This window comes from Lipotes vexillifer, unplaced genomic scaffold (assembly GCF_000442215.2).
Source record: "Lipotes vexillifer unplaced genomic scaffold, Lipotes_vexillifer_v1.1 scaffold217, whole genome shotgun sequence".
In the NCBI taxonomy this organism is placed as follows: domain Eukaryota; kingdom Metazoa; phylum Chordata; class Mammalia; order Artiodactyla; family Lipotidae; genus Lipotes; species Lipotes vexillifer.
In genome coordinates, this window is record NW_006788200.1 from 7,594,815 (window position 1) to 7,618,133 (window position 23,319).

General features: G+C 46.3%; 2 protein-coding genes across 2 annotated transcripts in view; one reads left to right on the top strand and one right to left on the bottom strand.

Moving 5' to 3' along the window:
• The window catches only part of PSD2 (pleckstrin and Sec7 domain containing 2), a 41,585-nt gene extending 21,962 nt beyond the window's left edge, over positions 1 to 19,623 (top strand). Inside the window, 8 exon segments of the mRNA XM_007461504.1 lie at positions 8,611 to 8,700; positions 9,778 to 9,821; positions 10,901 to 11,091; positions 11,264 to 11,334; positions 11,764 to 11,921; positions 12,828 to 12,972; positions 14,243 to 14,386; positions 17,419 to 19,623. Coding sequence (XP_007461566.1) covers positions 8,611 to 8,700; positions 9,778 to 9,821; positions 10,901 to 11,091; positions 11,264 to 11,334; positions 11,764 to 11,921; positions 12,828 to 12,972; positions 14,243 to 14,386; positions 17,419 to 17,628 — 1,053 coding nt within the window. The 3' untranslated portion in view covers positions 17,629 to 19,623.
• Positions 17,677 to 23,319, bottom strand: part of NRG2 (neuregulin 2) — a 185,963-nt gene continuing 180,320 nt past the window's right edge. Inside the window, exon 12 of the mRNA XM_007461505.1 lies at positions 17,677 to 17,756. Coding sequence (XP_007461567.1) covers positions 17,677 to 17,756 — 80 coding nt within the window. The remainder of the gene's footprint in view (positions 17,757 to 23,319) is intronic.

Here is a 23,319-nt window from a genome sequence, read left to right on the forward strand (position 1 = left end):
TTCCCTTTTGCTCTCCCTCCCTCCCTCCATCCCTTCCTTCCTTCCTTCCTTCCTTCCTTTCTTTCTTTCTTTCCTTTCTTTCCTTTCTTTCCCTTCCTTCCTTCCTTTCTCTTTCTCTCTCCCTTTCTTCCTTTCCTTTTCTTCCCTTCCCTTCCCTTCCTTTCCCTTCCCTTCTCTCTTTCTTTTTCTTTTCTGGTACATGTCTTTTTGCCTGGTTATTGTTGTTATTTTATTTTAAATCAGGTAATTTACCCAATATGATTTCACTTTTTTGCAGTTGATTATCTTAATTTCCCATCCAGAGAGAGATTGATTTTAGTAGATGAAAGTATATTCTGCAGTTGTTGGTTGTAATGTTCTGTGTTGATAAGGTCAAGTCTTTGAACTGTGTTGTAAAAATCTTGTATATCCTTAATGATTTTTTTATTATGGTAAAATATACAAGACATAAATTTACCATTTTATCCAGCTTGAGGTGTACAATTCAGTGGAATTAAGTACATTCACATGGTGTGCAACCATCACCACTCTCTTGTTCCAGAACTTTTTCATCACCCCAAAAGGAAACCCCATATCCATTCACAGTCACTCCCCATTCTCTCCTTCCTCCAGCCCCTGGCAACCACTAATCTGTTTTCTGTCTCTATGGATTTGCCTATTCTGGATATTTAATGTGGATGGAATCATATAGTATGTAGCCTTTTGTATCTGGCTTCTTTCACTTAGTGTAATGTTTCCAAGGTTCATCCATGTCATAGCATGTGTCATAATTTCATTTGTTTTTATGGCCGAATAATATTCCATTGAATGGATATGCCACATTTTGTGTATCCATTTGTCTTTTAGTGAATGTTTGGATTGTTTCCACCATTTCGATATTGTGAATAGTGTTACTCTGAACATTTGTGTACAAGTTTTTGTTTGAACACCTGTTTTCAATTCCTAGGAGTAGACCAGCTGCATCTTATGGTAATTCTATGTTTAACTTTTTGAGAAACTGTGAAACTATTTTCCATAGTGGCTAAACCATTTAAAATTCCCACTAGTAATGTATAAGGGTTTCAATTTATTCACCTCCTTGCCAACACTTCTTTTCTTTTCTGTCTTTGTTTTCTTTTTTAATGATAGCTGTTCTAGTGGGTATGAAGTGGTATCTCATTTTGGTTTTAATATGCATCTCCCTAGTGACTAATGATATTGAGCATATTTTCATGTGCTTGTGGCCATTTGTATATCTTCTCTGGTGAAATGTCTATTCAGGTATTGATACTTTGCCCATTTTGGGGGGTTTCATAATTTTTATTTAAAGTTGAAAAAAAATTAAAAATTGTGGTAAAATATGCATTACGTAAAATTTACCATCCTCACCATTTTTATATGTATAGGTCAGTAGTATTAAGTCTATTCACATTGTTGTGCAACCAGTCTTCAGAACTTTTTCATCTTCTCAAACTGAAACTCTATATCCATTGAACAACTCCCCATTCCCTGCCCCCCAACCCTTGGCAACCACCATTCTACTTTTTATCTTTGTGAATTTTACTACTTTACATACCTCTTATAAGTGGAATCACACAGAATTTGTTTCTGTGGCTGGCTTATGTCACTTAGCATAATATCCTCAAGGTTCATCCATGTTGTAGCATGCATCAGAATTTCCTTCCTTTTTAAGGCTGAATACTATTACACTGTATGTATATACCACATGTTGTGTATCCTTTCATCTGCTCATGGACATTTGGGTTGCTTGCATCTTTTGGCTACTGTGAATAGTGCTGCTATGAACATGGGTGTGCGAATATTTCTTTGAGACTCTGCTTTTAATTCTTTTGGGTATATACCCAGAAGTAGTATTGCTGGATCATGTGGTGATGTTATTTTTCACTTTTTGAGAAACAACCATGCTGTTTTCCATAATGATTGCACCATTTTACATTCACACCAGCAGTGCACAAAGTTTCCAGTTTCTCTACCTCCTTACCAACATTTGTTATTTTCTGCTTTTTGATAATAGCCAAGTTGTATCTTATTATAGTTTTAATCTGCATTTACCTAATGATTAATAATCTTGAGCATCTTTTCATATGCTTATTGATCATTTGTATATCTTCTTTGGAGAAATGTCTGTTTAAATCTTTTGCTTTCCTTTAATTGGGTTGCTTGTGTTTTTGTTGTTGAGTTGTAAGAGTTCTTTCTTTATTCTAAATACTATACTCTTATCAGATATATGGTTAGAAAAATTTTCCCTTTTTATAGATTGTCTTTTCATTCTCTCAATAGTGTCTTTTGGCACACAAAAGTTTTAAATTTTGATGCAATCCAGTTTATCTATTTTTTCTTTTGTTGCTTGTGCTTTTGGTGTCATATTTAAGAAACCATTGCTAAATACAAGGTCATGAAGATTTAGCCCTATGTTTTCTTCTAAGAGTTTTATAGTGTTGGCTCTTATGTTTAGATCTTTGATCCATTTTGAGTTACTTTTTGTATATGGTGTGAGGTAAGGGTCCAACTTCATTCTTTTGCTGTGGATATTCAAATTTCCCAGCACATTTGTCCAAGCACCATTTGTTGAAGAGACTATTCTTTCCCCATTGGATGGTCTTGGTACACTTGTCAAAAATCAGTTGATCATAGCATTACAATTTATAAATGTATCAAAGTAACACAGTGTAGGGACTTTCCTGGTGGTCCAGTGATTAAGACTCCATGCTCCCAATGCTGGGGGCATGGGTTTGATCCTTGGTCGGGGAACTAAGATCCCACGTGCTGCATGGTGTGGCCCCGCTGCAAAAAACACCAACAACAGAAAAACAAAGTAACACAGTGTACACCTTAAACTTACACAATGTTACATGTCAGATTTACTCAATTAAAAAACTCAATTGAGGGCTTCCCTGGTGGCGCAGTGGCTGAGAGTGCGCCTGCCAATGTGGGGGACACGGGTTCGTGCCCTGGTCCGGGAAGATCCCACATGCCGCGGAGTGGCTGGGCCCGTGAGCCATGGCCGCTGGGCCTGCGTGTCTGGAGCCTGTGCTCCGCAACGGGAGAGGCCACAACAGTGAGAGGCCCGTGTACTGCAAAAAAAAAAAAAAAAAGAAAAGAAAAAAAACCCTCAATTGACCATAGATGTATGGGTTTATTTCTGGAGTCTTAATTCTATGCCACTGATGTATATATCTATTCTTATGCCAGTGTCCCACTGTTTTGATTAGTCTAGCTCTGTAGTAAGTTTTGAAATCAGAAAGTGTTCTTTTCCAAGATTGTTTTGGCTATTGGGATCCCTTACAATTCCATATGGATTTGAGGATAAGCTTTTACATTTCTGCAAAAAAGGCCATTGGGATTTTGATAGAAATTGTATTGAATTTGTAGATCAGTCTGTGAAGTATTACCATCTTAACTATATTAAGTCTTCCAGTCCATGAACACAGGATGTCTTTATATTTATTTACGTCATTAATTTCTTTCAGCAACCTTTTTTAGTTCTCAATGTACAAGTCTTTCACCTCCTTGGTTAAATTTGTTTCTGAGTACTTTATTCCTTTTGATGCTACTGTAAATGGAATTGTTTTCTTAATTTCATTTTATGATTGCTCATTACTAACATATAGAAATGTAATTGATTTTATGTGTTGATCTTATATCTTGCAACTTTACTGAATTTGTGTATTAGCTCTAATAGTTTTTTGGTGGGTTCTTTAGGATTTTCTGTATATGAGATCATTTCATCTGTGAATAGAGATAATTTCACTTCTTTCCTTCTAATTTGGGGGACTTTTATTTTTCTTGTCTAATTGCTCTGGCTAGAACTTCTAGTACAATGTTGAATAGAAATGGGAGAAATGAGTATTCTTGCCTTTTCCTGATCTTAGGGGGAAAGCTTTCAGTCTTTCACCAGAGTGTGTGATGTTAGCTGTGGGCTTTTTTTTTTTTTTTCCTGTACGTGGGCCTCTCACTGTTGTGGCCTCTCCCATTGCGGAGCACAGGCTCCGGACGCGCAGGCTCGGCAGCCATGGCTCACAGGCCCAGCCGCTCCGCGGCGCATGGGATCTTCCCAGACCGGGGCACGAACCCGTGTCCCCTGCATCAGCAGGTGGACTCTCAACCACTGTGCCACCAGGGAAGCCCGCTGTGGGTTTTTCATAAATACCTTTTATCACGTTGAGGAAGTTCTCTTCTATTCCTAGTTTGTTGAGTGTTTTTTCCATGAAAGAAGTGTTGAATCTTGCCAAATGCTTTTTCTGCACCAATTGAAATGATCATGTGTTTTACCCCCCTTCTTTTTATTAATGTGCTGTATTATGTTAATAGATTTTTTAAAAAATTTTATTTATTTTTGGCTGCATTGGGTCTTTGTTGCTATGTGTGGGCTTTCTTTCATTGAGGTGAGCGGGCTTATTGAGGTGGCTTCTCTTGCTGGGGAGCACGGACTCTAGGCGGGCGGGCTTCAGTACTTGTGGCACACGGGCTCTAGAGCGCAGGCCCAGTAATTGTGGCGCACGGGCTTAGTCACTCCGCGGCATGTGGGATCCTCCCAGACCAGGGCCTGAACCCTTGTCCCCTGCATTGGCAGGAGGACTCCTAACCACTGCACCACCAGGGAAGCCCCTGTTAATAGATTTTTGTATGTTGAACTACCCTTGCACTCCTGGGATGCATTTCACTTGGTCATGATATATAATCCTTTATTTATTTTGTTTTTATTTTTTTTTAGAGTGATATCTTCCCACCCAACTATTTTATTTATTTATTATTATTATTTTTTAGACGTTGGGGGTAGGAGTTTATTAATTAATTTATTTTTGCTGTGTTGCATCTTCGTTTCTGTGCGAGGGCTTTCTCTCGTTGTGGCAAGCAGGGGCCACTCTTCATCGTGGTGCGCGGGCCTCTCACTGTCGCAGCCTCTCTTGTTGCGGAGCACAGGCTCCAGACGCGCAGGCTCAGTAGTCGTGGCTCATGGGCCTAGTTGCTCTGCGGCATGTGGCATCCTCCCAGACCAGGGCTCGAACCCGTGTCCCCTGCATTAGCAGGCAGATTCTCAACCACTGCGCCACCAGGGAAGCCCCTATAATCCTTTTTTTAAAAATAAATTTATTTATTTATTTACTTTTGGCTGCGTTGGGTCTTCGTTGCTGCGCACAGGCTTTCTCTAGTTGTGGCGAGTGGGGGCTGCTCTTCGTTGCGATGTGTAGGCTTCTCATTGTGGTGGCTTCTCTTGTCGCGGAGCATGTGCTCTAGGCGCACAGGCTTCAATAGTTGTGGCACATGGGCTCAGTAGTTGTGCCTTGCGGGCTCTAGAGTGCAGGCTCAGTAGTTGTGGTGCACAGGCTTAGTTGCTCCGCGGTATGTGGGATCTTCCTGGAACAGGGCTCGAACCCGTGTCCCCTGCATTGGCAGGTGGATTCTTAACCACTGGGCCACTAGGGAAGTCCATAATCCTTTTAATATGCTGCTGTTTGCTAGTGTTTTGTTGAGGGTTTTTCCATTTATATTTATAGGGGATACTGTTCTATAGTTTTATTTTCTTGTGATTTCTTTGTCTGGTTTTGGTATCAAGGTAATGCTGGCCTTATAGAATGAGTTAGGAAGTGTTCCCTCTTTTTCAATTTTTGGGTAGAGCTTAAGAAGTATTGGTGTTAATTTTTCTTTAAATGTTTGGTAAACTTCACTGGTGAAGCCATCTGGTCTTAGACTTTTCTTTTGTGCGGTTTTTGCTTACTGATTGAATCTCTACTTCTTTTTAGGTCTATTCAGATTTCCTATTTTTGCTTGAGCCAGTTTTGGTAGCTTGTGTGTTTCTAGGAATTTGTTTATTTTATCTAGGTTTTCTAATTTGTTGGCATTAATTAATTGTTATTAACAAATTAATTGCTTAGTATTTTTGTTCTTGTTACTGAGAAAGCAGTGTTAAAATCTCCAACCAAGATTGTGAATGTCTTTCTCTTTTTAGATCTGTCAATTTTTGTCTTTTATTTTTTGAGACTGTGTTATTAGGTGCATACAAATTTAGGATGCTTATATCTTCTGGTAGATTGACCCTTTTATCATTATGAGATGTCTCTATTTCTGGTAATGCTTCTTGCCTTTAAGTCTATTTTGTCAGTTATTAGTGTAGTTATACTGGAGTTCTTTTGCTAGTGTTTGCATGTATATCTTTTTTCTATCCTTTTTCCAAGATTTCTGTCCCTTTATATTTAAGAGGTGTCTATTCATCTTTGTCTTTTAATTGTACCATTTAATGAATTACTAATATATTTGAGTTCAAACATACCAGGTTACTCTTTGTTTTCTCTTTGACTCATCTGGTCTATATTGCTTTTTTTTTTTTTTCTCCTTTCTTGCCTACTTTTGGATTATTTAAGTATTTTTTAGAATTCCATTTCCCCTTGTTAGCTTGTTAGTTGTGAATTCTTTTAGAATTCTTTTTGTGGTTTGCAGTATGCATCCCTGACTTATTAAAGTACTTTTTACCACATCCTGGGAAATGAAATAACCTTAAAATGCCTCAACTTAATTTGTCTTCTCAACTTACATACTACAGTTATCATCCTTTTAAATATTATATCTCTTTCTATATTTTATTCCCCAGAAAAGGTTATTATTGTTATTTTGCACAGTCAATATTCATTTAGACTTAGCCACCCTTTTTGTTGCTCTTCATTCCTTTCTGCTTCTCCATGCTTCCATCTGAGATAACTTTCCTTCTGTCTGAAGAATTTCCTTCCTTTCTTAATTTCAGATGTTTTGCTGAAGTATGACCAGCGTGTTTCCCAGGGCACCTTGTCCTTGGTGGGCCCTGAATTCCAATTTTTGTTCTCTAGTCCTATTGACCACGCAGTTGCTCACCCTTTTGGCCACTGCTTGAGAACTGACAAATGCTTCAAAGAGGAAAGCTGCTCCTAGTCAGCCTCACCACCTCCATGTTTCCCTTATTTGCAGGATCTTTAGCCTTGAAGTCCTCATCGCTCTTATATTTCTCCAGTGTCTTCACATAGATGTTTTATTAATATTTTGACCAGCAATTGTTTCTGATGGGAAGGTTCATCTGCAATAAGATAGTCTGTCATTACTAGGATTGGAAATCTTGCCTGGTTATTTTTTGATTTTGCACCCCTGACTGATGGCTGGGGAATGTTCAGTGTGTGTGGAACTCAGGCAGTATTATCAACATTACCCTCATACTCCTCAATTACGAATGTACACATAAATGACTATATACATGTATACATAATACATATATGTACATGTAAAATATACACATAGACTTATGAAACATACTATATTAAGGCACACATAGGTCATTTCTCCTTAACCCTTTGGGAAAGGTATAGAAAATTCTTGCTTGTCAGCTACTTATAAAGCTTTCTATCATTGTTTTCTGAATTATTTTCTGTGGTGTGTGAATGTCCCACATGATGTTAATAGAATCTTTGCTAAAATGGTGCCAAGGTCAATAAATTTGAGACACTGTACGTGGAATCCTCTCCTTGGAGACTCTTAACACACAGAAGCACATTAAAAACTCTGAAACATATAAACTTATTTGATTATGAAATCCTTTTCTGGGGGGAATTCCTATTCCCATCTGTAGGTGAATCTTGGGAAACACTGCCTTATAGCAAACCTAAATCCACAAAATCCTACACCAGTAAATATCTAGTGTTCAAGGGTCTTTGTCTTCTCAAAGGTGAAGTGCCACCAGTGTTTCCTCAAACGTGGACCCTGCAAGTCTGAAAGTATGCACATCAGATGTTGGGTTTGGAGTGCTGGAGCCCCTCTTCTAATCATTGGTTAAAAAATGAAGGCAGAACTTTGGGGTACACTCATTCCCAGCTCTTTGTCTGTTTGTGCCTCCTGGAGTGAAACCATCTGCTTGGGCTCCCTTGGTCCCAGTGCAGCTCAGCATGGGGTACCCATGTATGTTGGTGGAAATTGATTTTTGATTCTCTTAAGACCAAACTCTCCCTCACTTCACCCACCTCTTGGAGGTCTTGCCGCCCCTCTGTACAGGTGAGAGGGTGAGACAGTTGTGACGGAATACACAGAGCTTCTGCTCAGGAGCCAAGAGGCCTGGGTTCAAGTCCTGGTGCTGTGTGACCTTGGGAGAGTTAACCATGGAGTAGCGGGTGAGAGCACGGGCTTTGGTGTCAGACACACTCAGCCCTTCTACTTCCTTGCTGTGTGATCATGGGCACGTCACTTCACCTTCCTGCAACTCAGTTTCCTTACCTGTCAAGTGGGGATAATAATAACACCCACCTCACCTTCTCTTTGTTGTGAGAAGGAAATAAGATAATGCATGTTGAGTACAATACCTGGAACATGCTAGGCACCCCGGCAAATGTCAGCTATTACAATACATCATCTAACCTGACTCCTTCATCTGGGTTTGAGGAGAACCCCGACCTCTCATGAAGCTTGAGGATCAAATAGAATCTTGAATGTGAAAAAGAGTTTTGTAAACTCTTGGGAGACAAAGGGAAATCCAGGCAGTCTTTTTTCATTACTGCCCTTGATGCTGCCTCATCCCTTCTGGCTGGGCAGGGCAGGGTGTGGGGACCACACCAACCACCATCCCTACTCTCAGGCAGAACTGTTTCTCCATTACAGAACATCGGCAAGAAGATGTCCTGCCAGCAATTCATTGCCAACTTGGACCAGCTGAATGACGGACAAGACTTTGCCAAAGACCTGCTGAAGGTATAAATTGCTAAGGGTCCCCATGGCCCCAGCTGTGTCCAGGGTGGGTGGAGAGGAGAGAGGTTTCTGCCCACTAAATCCTGATGGTCCAGATTCCTAATTCTGGGGTCAGGGTCGTGATGACTTTGGGACAGAGGTAGAGACCATCCAGCTCAACATGTGACTGTTATGTGTTCCCTGAGTTAGGCAGAGGGGTAGGCTCTGTGAGATTTGTTTTTAGTGCTCCACTATCATTATCGCTGTTATGGTAATCCTCAAACTTGCCACCCATTGTCACAGCTGCCACCACCATCACCACCACCTTTATCACCACTACCACCTTCACCACCACCATCATTATCATGACCGCAGGGAAAAGCCCACTCATTCTTTCAACATCACCAGGAATCTAATTTTCTTTTGAGGCTGAAGCCCAAGGTGGAACTCTGGCCTTTCAAGCCCTGTCAGTTCTCCACCTTGGAGGAAGAGGAGCAGGTTTCTGGGGGGTAGATGATGAGTTCAGTTTTAGACAGTGAGTTAGGGGAACCTGATGATATCAGGTGGGCAGTTGAATAGTGAGTCCGGAGGTCAAAAAATAAACATTGCCTCCATTGCTCCATAATTATATTCTTCACTGTCAGGAAGCACTTAAGAGTGTTTTTGTAAGTAAGACCAAATAATCCCGGTCCCTTCACCCACCTACTCCCTGTCTACTCATCCACCTATCTACCCAACCTCCCATCCACCCACCCACCCTGCAACTCATTCACCTGCCCATACACCCACCCATTCACCCATCACCCACAAATACACTCCTACACAGTCCCCTATATACACTCCACATCCACTCACCCATTTCCCTGCCCATTCACCTACCTACCAACCCATCCACCCACTCATCCTCAAGTCTATCCAATCATCTAAAAACGAATCCACCCACCTATCCCCCATTTATTCACCCATCCAATAAATAAGTGTGAATCAAACAACTACTTTGCCCCACTGGCTGAAAAGATGCTCCCTCACCGCATCCACATTGCTAGATGGAGATTTCTTTGACTGTTCATTGAACTCTCTCTCTTTTCCCCCCTTTTCCAGACCCTTTACAACTCCATCAAGAATGAAAAGCTGGAATGGGCCATGTGAGTAGTGCCCATGGGCACAGGTATGGGGAAACTGAATTACGGGGAGGGGGGAGGGGGAGTGGCTGGGTGTACTGGGAAGTCACGGCGGTTACTCTCCATGGTGCTGATTTCTCCCACCCAGGGCCCTGGTGCCCCCTGGCCAGCTGGCCAGCTCCTGGTGTTGAGTTCCCCTTTGGGTTTGTTTTCTGTCTTGATAAAAAGTGTGCAATGTTTACAGCTATGGAATACATTGAACTGTGAGGTTAGTTTCATGATGTTCACAACAGGTTTTCTGTTCAGGGGATATTGCCACTATTCCCAATGATGATAGCTCTTTCCCCTCGGGGAAGTAGGCAGGCATGAGCTATGAGTCCCTTTACAACTCCAGTAATCTGACCATGTAGAGGTGGTGATGCTGTTGGCAATGGGGAGAGGTGACTGCCCCCTAACTTCTTCCCCTGTGAGGGCAGTGAGACCTGGAGGTGCCCAGCCATCTGGAAAGAGGTGTGGTGACCTTGCTGATTGGGAAGACTAACAGCCTCCTGAGGAAAGTTGCCACTCCACTGGGGAGTTGCTGTACTCCCCAGGGCAGCCTGGGTCTTTGGGTCCATGAAGACGTCCCAGGCAGGGATTGTTAGGAACCCCAGCCGAGCTGGGGAGAGCTGGCATTCTTATACCAGGGCTCCTAGGCTGGGGAACTGAGACTTTAGAGGCCTCATCTACTGACCTTCCCTCCCTCACCATGTCCCTGGGGCTTGGGCAGGCTGGCCATGGGTTACTGCTCCCTGGGGCTGGGCTTTCAGAGAAGAGAAGGAAGACAAGGAAGGAAGCCTGAAGGTAGGAAGGTCTCCAGCTTTGTGATCAAGGGTGAAGATTGGAGCTTGGAGGCCAAAAATCAAAGCTCAGAGGAGAGATGTCAGAATTGAAGACTCAGGGGAGGGGACAAAGGTCTGGACCTGTGGTCTGGAACTGAAATCTCCTTATCTCTGCTCTTTACCTCTAACTGGCTTCCAAAGGAGTGTTTTGTGGGGAGAGGGCATGTTGACGTGGGGATGAGGCCTCCGTGGAGGTGGTACTCAGGCCTAGTACTTTCCTAGTGATGAAGATGAGCTGAGGAAATCACTGTCTGAGCTGGTGGATGACAAGTTTGGGACAGGCACAAAGAAGGTGACACGGATCCTGGATGGTAGCAACCCCTTCCTGGATGTCCCACAGGCTCTCAGCGCCACCACCTACAAGCATGGTGTGCTGACCCGGAAGACTCACGCCGACATGGATGGCAAGAGGAGTGGGTGTCAGGCGGGGAAGGGGCATGGGGAGGGATGCTAGTCCTAGAGGGGGTCCACAGCCCCTTGGCCACTCCTCTGGTAATGCCCATGCAGGCAGATGTGTAGGGGACACAAGGGAAGAGATATTGGGGTGGTTGGTTGTGGCCACACTACCCGTGCCCCCCTCCCCAGCGCCCCGTGGGAGGCGTGGCTGGAAGAAATTCTACGCGGTGCTCAAAGGGACCATTCTGTACCTGCAGAAGGTGAGAGACTACCCCAGAGTCCTTACCCAGGAAGGGCCAGCTCAGCCCCTGCCTTATGGTGTCCAGAGGGTCCCGGGCAGGACCTAGGGCTTAGGCAGATTCCGGGTCCTCCCCCATCAAAGGCCTTACTTGGGCTCACGAAGGGCTTTGGTGGTTTCAGGGAGGGGTCTTTTGAATGTTCAGGGGTTCAGAGGATACCCAGCGTAAGGCCTGTTCAGGCTTCTGAGACCAACTGGGGAGGAGTGCCTGGTGAGTCTTGTTGGGGTGGGCATGGCATCAGAGTGGCAGCAGCTTGAATAATGGTGGGATGTACAGGGACAGAGAGAAGGAGAGCAAAAGGGAGGGACAGTGAGGTGGAGGAAGTACGGGTCAGTAAGCCAGAGCCTGGTGATGACAGAGGCTTGCCCAACCCCTACCTGGCCTGTCCAGGATGAGTACAGGCCTGACAAAGCCCTGTCTGAGGGCGACTTGAAGAACGCCGTTCGTGTGCACCATGCTCTGGCCACCAGGGCCTCCGACTACAGCAAGAAGTCCAATGTGCTGAAGCTGAAGACAGCCGACTGGAGGGTCTTCCTCTTCCAGGCACCGTAAGTAGGAGTGGGAGCACCCTCGCTCCCACCCTGGGCTCAGGACCGCCCCATCCCCTCGCCTCGTCCACCTCAGGGGAGGCGCCCTTAGCTTCCCCTGCACAGCAGCCATGAGAGTGAGTGTATCCGTAAGCAGCTTGGGTCCCTCACCATGAGCACTGGTTCTCAAGTGTGGTCCCCTCAGCATCTCCTGAAAAACCTGTTAGAAATACAGTTTCTCTGGTCCCACCTTAGACCTCCTGAATCAAAAACGCTGGGGATGGGCCAGCAATTGTGTTTTAACAAGCCCTCTAGGTGATTCTGATGTGCACTGAAGTCCCTAAATACAGGGCAGATGGGATCTTTATCATCCTCCACTTAAAGTCGGGGGGATGAGTGCAAAAGACTCACCCTACAGTTTCTCTGTAAGACCTTCTTTCCACTCCCCTGCATTCCACCCTCCCGTGACTTGAGATTGGGGTTTCACGTGTCAGATGAGCTTAAAAGGGGGGAGGCTGGTAAGTGAGCTCTCAGGACAGGAGTGGACGTGCTGGGCCAGGTAGTGGGGCAGGGGCGAGATGGCTGAGTGGGGGTGACCAGTTGCCCAGCTGCCTCTAACAATCCCCTGCTGGTCTCACGCTCATTAGCTCCAGGCCGCTAGCTCTGAACCTGGCTGGGCAGCTTTATTTTCACATGAAAATCCAGGTCTTGCCTGGGAGCTGGGACAGAAGGGGAGCTCCCTACACAGATGTGACCAGGCCCATCCAGCCCCCATCCTGCCATCCTCCCTCACTCCTTTGCCCACTTACACGGAGGTCTTCATGCCCTCTCTGTGCCAGGCTGGTGCTGGGTACTGGGCGCTGGGTGTGGGATAGGGAGTCCTGTTGTGAGAAGCTAGTGCGCTCTCCCCTCCTGTCCTGTCCCCAGGAGCAAGGAAGAAATGCTGTCCTGGATCCTTAGGATCAACCTGGTGGCTGCCATCTTCTCGGCGCCCGCCTTCCCAGCTGCTGTCAGCTCCATGACGAAGTTCTGTCGGCCCCTGCTGCCCTCCTGCACCACCCGCCTCTGCCAGGTACAAGCTCCTGGGATCACACCACCACCTCCCCAGGCTGCCTGTGTGGTGCCAGGCCCCCCATTCAACAGCCCTCACCTCAGCGCCTATCCGGCGCCTGGTCCTGGGCTAAGAGACAAGCCGAAGGGCTAGATAGTCTCCTCCATCTACACTGCACCCCACCCCTGTTTACAGATGGGGAGACTGAGGCCACACACCACCCAATGGCCTGGGTGTGCCAGTGGCAGTGTGTCCTGTGGATGTGGTTGTGGTCTGTGGGCATAATGTGTGTCTGGGACGAATGGGAGAGAATGTGTGTGTCACAGGGAGCGAGCGACAGGTGAGACTTGGCTGCCCCTTCATCCAGGGCTCTTTTGCTGCCCTCACCTACCCTTAAATATTTTATCTGTAATCCTTAAAAAACTCCTACTCATTAATACTCCATTTTTCAGAGTTTTTTTTGAGAGGGGAGGATAAATGGTGGGCCACTACTTGTGAGGTGGAGGGCAGGGGCAGCGCCATATTTCCCTTCCTGTCAGGGCCCTTGTCCGGGGTCTTCTCCACAGAGCCCCTGGGGCTGTGCAAGCGGTGCACACTCCCCCCACGTGCACACATGCCATTCAAGCACATGCATGGTTATGTGTATACACACGTACTGTGCACCCATACCTACACCATACTTGTGTCTGCACGCACACACACACACACGCGCACACACACACACACACACACACACACACCCCACACAAATGCATGCAGCCCAGTGCCTGCATGGCACAAAGGGGTCTGGCTGTGCTGTGATGGCTGGGGTGTACTGTGCACTTGTCTGTGAGTGACAGTGTCTTTGGGTGTGATCCTGGGTCTGTGGCCATCAGACGTGTCCGGGCATGAATGTGAGAGACTGTGTGCATCGTATGAAGCCAGGGGGTGCTGAGGCCGGGCTGCCCCTTGGTCCAGTGGGTTTGTGTGCATGTGAGGGTTCATAGGAGCCAGGGGCTGTGTCTGGGTGACTGTGTGTTTATGTAAGGGAGTGTCTGCGTCCACAAACAGTGTGAGGGTCTCTCATCTCCTGAGCCTGCTGGGGAGGCTCTAGGAGAGCTGATGCCAATGGCAGGAGGGGAGGAAGGAAGGCAGCAGCAGAACGCTCCCTTGGGCCTAGACCTGGCTCTGCCCCTGTGTATTTGACGACCCTGGCCAGGCCTCAGTTTCCCTTTGGTGAAGCAGCTCCTGGTGGGACAGCCCTGTGACCTCCTGAGAGTGGGACCTCCCAGTCCATGACTTGTCTTTGCAGGAGGAGCAGCTGCGTTCTCATGAGAATAAATTGAGGCAGGTGACTGCAGAGCTGGCTGAGCACAGGTGTCACCCAGTCGAGCGGGGCATCAAGTCCAAGGAGGCCGAGGAGAACCGGCTGAAGGAGCATTATCTCACGTTTGAGGTGGGCCCTTCAAAGGCGGGGTTTTGAAGGACAGGGCTAGAGCAGGAGGAAGGGGCCGGCTCCTGCCTTCCACATCATTCCCCGACCAGGGGCTCCTGCTTTGGGGGCTCCCCTGAGGTAGTCGTGGACCGTGGTCTCCTGTGGGCCAATCTCTGCACAGTCCAGCTGCACAAACAATTGTGCCCTCACTTACGTCTCTCAAAGAGCACCAGACGGGTTCTACCAGAGACCCCTGTCACCCCTCTACATCTTTCTCCAAGCCCCATTCTCACCTCCCCTTTCCCCATAGGCCCAGCTTCTCGGGACTTTTTTATGACCAAACCACAGAACTCATAAGCCCTCTCCACGTGACTTTCCCCCCTTGTGTCTCATGTGCCTCTTTCACATAAGTTTATCAAGCAGAGCACCTTGGTCTTTCCTTCTGAGCTCTCCCTGCTTTCCATCTTGTCTCTAACCCCTCCCCTGGTTCTGCCCCACCGTGGGGTGAAGGATGGCGGGGTGGACTTGGGGGAGGAAGGCAGGAACCACTTGTCCATTTTGGACCGACCTGCACCAGGGGGGTGGAGAGACACAAGAGAGGCTGAGACCAAGTCAGGAAGCCCCTGGAGCAGGAAGGGTGGGAAGTCGCCCCTCTCAGTCTCTAGATTTCCACTCTGATTTTCTTTTTTTTTTTTTTAAATGGCTTCAAATGCTTGGCTTTTTATTTATTTATTTATTTATTTTTGGCTGCGTTGGGTCTTCGTTTCTGTGCGAGGGCTTTCTCTAGTTGCGGCGAGCGGGGGCCACTCTTCATCGCGGTGCGCAGGCCTCTCACTGTCGCGGCCTCCGTTGTTGCGGAGCACAGGCTCCAGACGCGCAGGCTCAGTAGTTATGGCTCACGGGCCTAGTTGCTCTGCGGCATGTGGGATCTTCCCAGACCAGGGCTCGAACCCATGTCCCCTGCATTAGCAGGCAGACTCCCAACCACTGCGCCACCAGGGAAGCCCTCCACTCTGATTTTCTACTGCAGCATAGAGGAGAGAGCAGAGCTCCCAGGATAGATCCTGACCTTTTGAAAAACATTAACACTTTATAGCTTTCGGAAGTCTTCTCAATTTCACTCTCTCTGTGATGTAAAAAAAGCCACACTGATTGGCAGGTGTGATTCTCTTCACTTCCCTTGTATTGATTGATTTAATCCTCGTGTGAACTCTGTGATGTGGGTTTTGTTATTATCCCCATTTTACAGATGGGGACATTGAGGCTTGGAGAGGTTGGATCACGTGCTTGAGGTGACACAGGAAGTGCAGGAGCCAGGATCCTAACCCAGGCAATTGACTGTGGCTCCAGAGCCCTGGTCTTTCTCACCCCTTGCCTGGCTTAACTGGGGGTGGTGGGGAGTGGTGGGGAGAATGAAGGGTAGGGGAGGTGAAGCCCCAAATGAAGGGTCTTTCAGCTCCTGTGGCAGAGCTGGGTGAGAACAGGGTCTCGTGACCCTTAGTCCCTGCCTCCCCTGGGACTGCAGTGAGGGCCTGAAGCTCAGAGTCAAGGCCTCAGACAAATCTCCCTCCTAAATGTTTACCAATTATTTACAGCCCCTTTAATAGCTCATGAATGTGCCTCTCTCTCCAGGCCCTCACCAACACTGGACGTAATCTTCATTAATCTGATAGGTTTAACAAGTGGTGTCTTATTGCTGTTTTAATTTGGATTAAATTTTTTTTTAAAAAATTGTGGTTAAAAAGCATAGCATAAAATCGATCATCTTAACATTATCTTATCATCATTTTAAAGTATATAATTCAGTAATGTTAAGCCTGTTCACATTCTTGGGCAAACAATCTCCAGAACCTTTTCACCTTCCCAAACTAAAACTCTATAACTATTAAACAAAGACTCCTCAGCACCCTCCTCCCAGCCTCAGCCCCTGACAACCACAGTTCTACTTTCTGTCTCTATGAATGTGACTACTCTCTAGGTACTTCATATAAATGGAATCATACAGAATTTATGTTTTTGTGACTGGCCTGTGTCACTCAGCACTATGTCCTCAAGGTTCATCTGTGTTGTAGCATATTTTAGAATTTCCTTCCTTTTTAAGGCTGAATACTATTCTGTTGTATTTGTATACCACGTTTTGGCTATCCTTTCATCGACTGAGGGACATTTGGGTTGCTTCCATCTTTTGGCTAGTGTGAATAATGCTGCCATGAACATGGGTGTGCAAATGTTTCTTTGAGATCCTGCTTTCAGTCCTGCTTTTATATCCAGAAGTGGAATTGCTGAATTGCATGGTAATATTATTTTTCACTTTTTGTGGAATAGCCGCACTGTTTTCCATGGTAGCTGTACCATTTTACGTTCCACCAATAGTGTACTTGGGTTCCAATTCTTCCACATCCTTACCAACACACTTGTTACTTTCTGTTTTGTTTTTGTTTTGATAGTAGTTATCTTAATGTGTTTGAGGTGATATCTCATTGTGGTTTGGATCTGCATTTTCCTGATGAATAGTGATGTTGAGCATCCTTTTATGTGCTTATTGGTCATTAGTATATCTTTTGCGGAGAAATGTCTATTGGAGTCCTTTGCCCATCCTGAAATTGGGCTGTGTTTTTGTTGTTGAGTTGTAGGAGGTTTTTTTTTCCCTTTAATATTCTGGATACTAGACCCTTACCAGATTTATGATTTGCAGATATATTTTTCCCATTCTGTAGATTGTCTTTTCACTCTACTGACTGTGTCATTTGATACAGAGAAGTTTTAAATTTTGATAAAATCCCATTTGTCTATTTTCACTCTTGTCTGTGCTTTTGGTATCATATCCAGTAAGTCATTGCCAATTAATTTGGATTTTTAAAAATTATGAGTGGAATTTCTGTGCATGTCCCTTGCCTAATATTTTTATTGGGTTGTTTATCTCCTTTTTAATGATGTGTGAGAGCTCTCTAAATATTAAGGAAATTAGTCTTTTGTTATATAAGATACATTTTTTCTCATTTTGTTGTTTGTCTTTTGACTTTGTTTTTGGCCTTTCTCTGCCCTTTCCCCAGAAAAGCCGTTATGAGACCTACGTCCACCTCCTGGCTGTGAAAATCAAAGTGGGCTCAGATGATCTGGAGCGGATTGAGGCCCGGCTGGCCACCCTGGAGGGGGATGACCCTTCTCTCCGCAAGACACACTCGAGCCCTGCCCTCAGCCAGGGCCATGGAACTGTGACTGGCAGCAAAGCCACGAGGGATAACACTGGGCCTGATACTTAGCTGGCATGGATGGGCAGGTCCCAGAGGCAGGCAATGCCCCCAGAGGGGTCAGTGAGCACAATTCCAGCCAGGGGCCACTCGGATCAGCTCCAGGCAGTTGTTGGGCAGCCAGGGGAGTGTGGAGAGCCCTGTGGGCCAAGGAGATGGAGATGTTATTCATGGTGTCGATCTTGCATCCTGGGGCTGCTGTGGGCCTCTGACCCTCTCCCCAGCTCTCACATCTCTCTTCACCCCAGAGCCTCATTTTCTAGGTCAGTTGTGTGCATGCTCTAGACACCATCTCAAGAAGTGGGAAGGGTGGTTGACTTCCCAGGCTCTCCTCTTCTCACAAGTTCCTCCCTTCAGCTCCCTTGTTTCCGAGGGCAGGTCTTGACCCCAGGTCTCAGCTTGGACTCCCACCCTTTCTCCTCCTCCTTCCTCTGAGTTGACCAGCAGCAGGTCTGCAGACCACCAGCACTGTCCTTTCCTCCTCCACTCAGCAGCCTCGGGAACCACGCCCCATCCTCCTGCCTCACCTGGCAGTAACCCAGGACCCAGGCCTGTCCCTCAGTGCCAAGCTCTCTCCACTCAAGTGTGTGTCCACCTCATCTTCCATCCATCGAGGCCACTACTGCTTTCTTTTATATGGACATAAATGTATATATATAAGAATTATATATATATATATATATATATATATATATATAAGGAACCCCTTTAGAGATGGTTTTGGAACTGATATCAGTTAGAGGATGAAATAAGAGGTAGGAAATGCCTATTTCAGAATGCACTTGTTAGCAAGGAGGGCTGCTCTCTGGCCCCTGGAGGCCCTGACACTCTGGGAGGGAAGGTAGAGATAGTATGACCTCCTCTCACCCTATTTCCCCCTCTTCCGGCTGACCTGTGACTTAAACTGCTCTTACAGTTAATGCTTTGGAATAAATAGTGTGTGTGTGTGCTGCCCCGTCTGTCCCACAGGCATCCTGGGGTGTGAGTGGGATGGGACCGTGGCCCTGTTTATATTTTGGTCTTTATGTTGGTGCTGCCGGGTCTCTGAGCTCCAGAGGTGGCCTCTTGTACAGATCTACTGCTACAGGAATAAAAGACACTCTGCCTTGCAAATAGCCATTTGTCAACAAGCCCAAAGATGTTTGGTGGGGGAAGGTTATGGAAGCCATTAATTCTTGGTCTTGGGAAAAGGTGGAATGACAAGTTGTTGATTGTTTTTTAGGTTTTGCTATTTCTCGTACTCTTCTAGTGACTCAGAAACGCTAGTGAAGGACATGTCTGGGAAGAATAATTTTCCACGTGATGATCACAGACTAGCATCCTTTAAACCCTGCAATCCTCAGACTGACAGTGGTGGGGGTGATGGCACCTGCAATACAGCTGTGATGAGCAAATCCTTTCTATTTTTAAAATAGATTACTGTAGTTTGGCCAGCAATTTGACCTCAGTGGTAACATATTTAGTTAATAAGCCAGCCTTGCAACTAAGCAGCCAACGTTTACAAGCCCACTCACGTTTGATACGAGGGACCTGAGTCTGTGGAGAGATGTAGTGATTTAAATCCAGGTTATTTAATTTGGATCAGCTGAGTGTATTTTATAACCAAACCATCTGGCACCTTCATTTTGCTGAGTGGAAGTAAATGTTCATTTAAGTGAAATTGAAAGAGCAATGTGGCAGCATAAAAAAGCTCTCTGTACTTTTTTCTCCATGCTGTCTCAAAGGTCCTTTGAGTTTGGGGTCAGCTTCCCACCCTCTACCTCATGAGGGTGGGTGAGTGAAAGCAGAGGAGCAGGCTCCATCCGCTGCAGACACGTGTGCTTCCCTGAGCCCTAGCTGTGCCTCCCATCAGTCAAAAAACTTTTAGTTCACTTTCTTAATTGTATAATTATTTATTGTAAATTATATACGTGTACTACTGTACTAAAATATTATGTACATTATAAAACATACACAAAAGCAGAAATTTTAAAAAGATGAGTTGAAAATAAATCTAAAGCAAAGTTCTTTTTTTCCTGCATTCTAATGGACCATCATATTCCCTCCACAACCTCTGCCCCTAGTATGTCCATTTTCCAGGACTGTCCAAATCCAGAGACTTGGAGGACTGCAGGTGAGATGTGATAAGTGGTTTGCGCCACCTGGTGGTTCTGGGAAGTGTCCGTGGGCTCAGGGACCCCTGGGGTCCGACCCTTGAGGACAGCGTCTCTTGAGCCTCCATCCTCTCATTCAGTGAAGGTGAACAGTGCTGCACACTGTGCTGGTTGCTGGGGATACTGTGGTGGGAAAAGGATTGACCAGATCCCTGTCCACACGGGGCTCACAGTCTAGTGGGGAGGGGGACAGACAGTCACCATTTCCATTTGGGACTCTGGAAGGGCTGGGGAGACAAGCCAAAAATGACCTGTCAGAGAGAAGAAAAAAGAATTGGAGAAGTGGGGAAGACTGACTCAGGAAGCCACCCGAATGTCCTAAGTGCTCCTGGGGGACAGGGTGGTAGTGGGAAAGTCACTTAACAGGGCTATACCTCTTCCTGACAGGCCATACTAAAGATGCCCCAAAGGCAGAATTTGAGAGGTGAGTAGAAAAGGGGCCTCTCTGGCCACACCTGCTCCTAGGTTCCATTCACACCTGTGAATGAATAGGTGGCTGATATGATGGGGAGTCAAGGAAACTGATTAGGTTCTGGCCTTAGACTCTCAGCAGGTAACTTAGAATCCAGAGCAGATAATGAAGGTACCAAATGGGGTCATGTGAAAGTCAATGAGTTAATCAAGGGGCCATTCAGAATTACTTGGGGTTACATAGAGGTAGACGGGTTCACTGGGGGTCATGGAGGTGGTTTCTGACTAAAAATTTTGAAGGTGAAAACTTAGGGCCCTCAGAAGGGTCAAATGAGGATACTAAACTGGGTCATGAGGAGGTCAGTGGGTTCACCAAGAGGTCATTCAGAATTACTTGGGGTCATATAGAGGTCAATAGGTTCACCAAGAGGTCATCCAGAATTACTTTGGGTTACATAGAGGTCGGTGTGCTCATTGGAGTCATGGAAGTGGTTTCTGAGTGAAAATTTAGAAGGTATTAGCAACTCAGGCCCTCAGAAGGGTCAAATGAGGACAATAAGCTGGGTCATGAAAAGGTCGATGGGTTCACCAAAAGGTCATTCAGAATTACTCAGGGTCATACAGAGATCATAAATCACATAGAGGAATTACTGGCTCTCAGAAAATTTTAGAGGCAATAGCAAACTCAGAGCTGGCACAGGGATCTGGATGAGATCATCAGATAGGGCCTAGAGAAGTCAGTGATTTGCAGGTTTGTGTAGCATTTAGTTCATTAATTTCCTTTTTTTTCTTTGTAACAGGTACTTTTTTTCCCCAGCGTCCCCACATGAATACGTGTCTAGTTCTTTACTTTTCTCCATCACTTCCCTTTCATCCAGCTTTTGCCACTCTCTGTGTGACTCAAGAATGCAAGGCACAGGATATGGTCATCATAATCATCAAATTAGCTGTTAATAGACATCTATCATGTGCCAGAAGCAATCCTGGGCGCTCTATATAATCTCCACAGCAACCCTTTGAGGTAGGTATTAGCATCACCATTTCCCAGCTGAGCCAAGTGCAGCCTAGAGAAGTCACACAGCTAGTGAGGGGCAGAGCTGGAATTTGAACTCAGGCCCTGTTGATACCTAAGCCCTTTCAACCCTAAGCCTCTCTGTCCTTCGCATGTGTAGGTCTCTGAGCTGACTACACACATTCCGGGCTCATTTGTGCACACACCCACACGTCAACCACGGGAGCTCTTTGGATAGCTGACTCCTTTGTGTCTGGTTGGAACCTAATGGTTCCTGGTGCTGGGCATTGGCTTAGTAACATTAATCAATGAGGGGAAAGGCTCACCCTGGACACCATCTGCCTTCTCCATGCCTGAAATCATGTACCCTTCATCAGGGACTGCAAGTTTAGACAGGCCCTGGCTTTGAGGGGATATAAAAAAAACCAACACCCTGTGGGCTTACAAGCTGCAGCAGCTGTGGTCCTCCTGGCAGCTGAGGGTACCCATTATGCCACTTTCCATGTCCACACATTGCCTGTGACATGCCTGAGGCCCCAAGGGTCATCTTGCCTCAGCTGCTTCAGTGCCAACCTCACAACCCTTCCCTCCTCACCCACCTAGGCCCAGAAACTCTTGCCTCATTCTGGCCCCTGTAGCTCCAGGGCAGGAACTGGGCCAGGGCTCTGAGGCTGAGCTCGAAGCAGAGTAATCTGCATCAGCCCCTTGGCCAGGTTCCCCAGCAGCGGGGGGTGGTGGGTGGGGAGCTGGGGGACACCTTGTGAACTTTCTTAGAACAGGGAGGAGGACTGGAGTCTGTCCTGGGAGTCGAAGGCAGGGAGATTGAAGGGAGGGTCTCTTCTCCCAGGGACTGCTCTGGCCCTCTCCAACCTCCACACCAACATCCATCCATCTCTATCACAGGTCTTCATCCTCTGTCTCCCTCCTCACCTGGGGGCTAGGCACACGCAGTCAAACATGAGTTATTTCTGATTTTATTTATAATATAAAAATGTTCAAGTGTCAACAGTCAGGTGTTTGGACATTTCAAGGGGCAGGTTGCTTAGGATTTTTTTTTTTAAACAATTACCTTTTTGACAAATTAGCAGTGGACCCAGTTTTGGAGGGTGGCGAGGTCAGGGCTGGAGAGGGAGTGGAAGTCATGGGTGGGCTAGAGGATGGGAGTTGGGCTGAGAAGGAAATGGTGTTACTTTATTGCTAAGAGGGGAATCAAATACACTGTCGAGTGGCTCTTCTCGGTCCCAGCGTGACCATGCATCCAATCTAAAGAATCTGAAATGCAAAGGACATGCAGGCATAAAATAGAAAAGACGACCTGTAAACGAAGGTGCTGCAGAGGACGGAGGGGCGTCCTGGAGGCCATAGGGGAGGAGGAGCCACGAACATTGGGGCCCTGGCAGAGCTGCCCCCTCCCCGGGCCGAGGCTGTTGGGAAGACCTCTTTCTCAGTGCCCCCCTCCCTTAGCAGCTGTGAGGAGCGGGGAGGCCCCCTCCCCATTCTGGTTGCTGTCGCTGGGCCTTAGTCTCCCCCTGGACGTTACCTGACCCCAACTCTAGCTCCAAACCTAGGATCCCCGCCCTCTCCTCAGGGGGCCCAGGACTCCAGATCTTGCACTGGGGCAAAGCTACTCCGGACCTCATATCGTTCGCTGGGGCCCCCAGCCTCACGCCCACCCGAACCCAATCCCGCAGCCTCCTCTCTCCTGCTTTCTCTCACCGCCACCTCCCATGACCCAGCCAGCTTGGGATCCTACATTCCCCCACCCCGCAACCCAGACTTCTCTCCAGGAGCTCCAGATTAGCGTACAGCAAAAGGCACCACAATTATAGGTTTCTATTAAAGAGTCAAAAAATTGGCCCATCTCTCTTTTTTTTTGTTGTTGTTTCTTTTTTTTTTCCCCGAAGCTGTAAATCAGGATGTCACATATAAATAGTTTCCCTATAAAAACGTCTTTGCCGTTAGCTAGTATTATGACAATTTTTGCTAAAATGAAAATAAAACATTTTGTTATACCTTTTTCCTTTTATAGAAAATAAAAATATTTTTATTTCTTTTTTTCCCTCCTTTCTCTCTCCAGTCGGCGGTCTCTGTTCTCCTTAAAGACAGTGGGGCGGGCGAGGCGGAGGG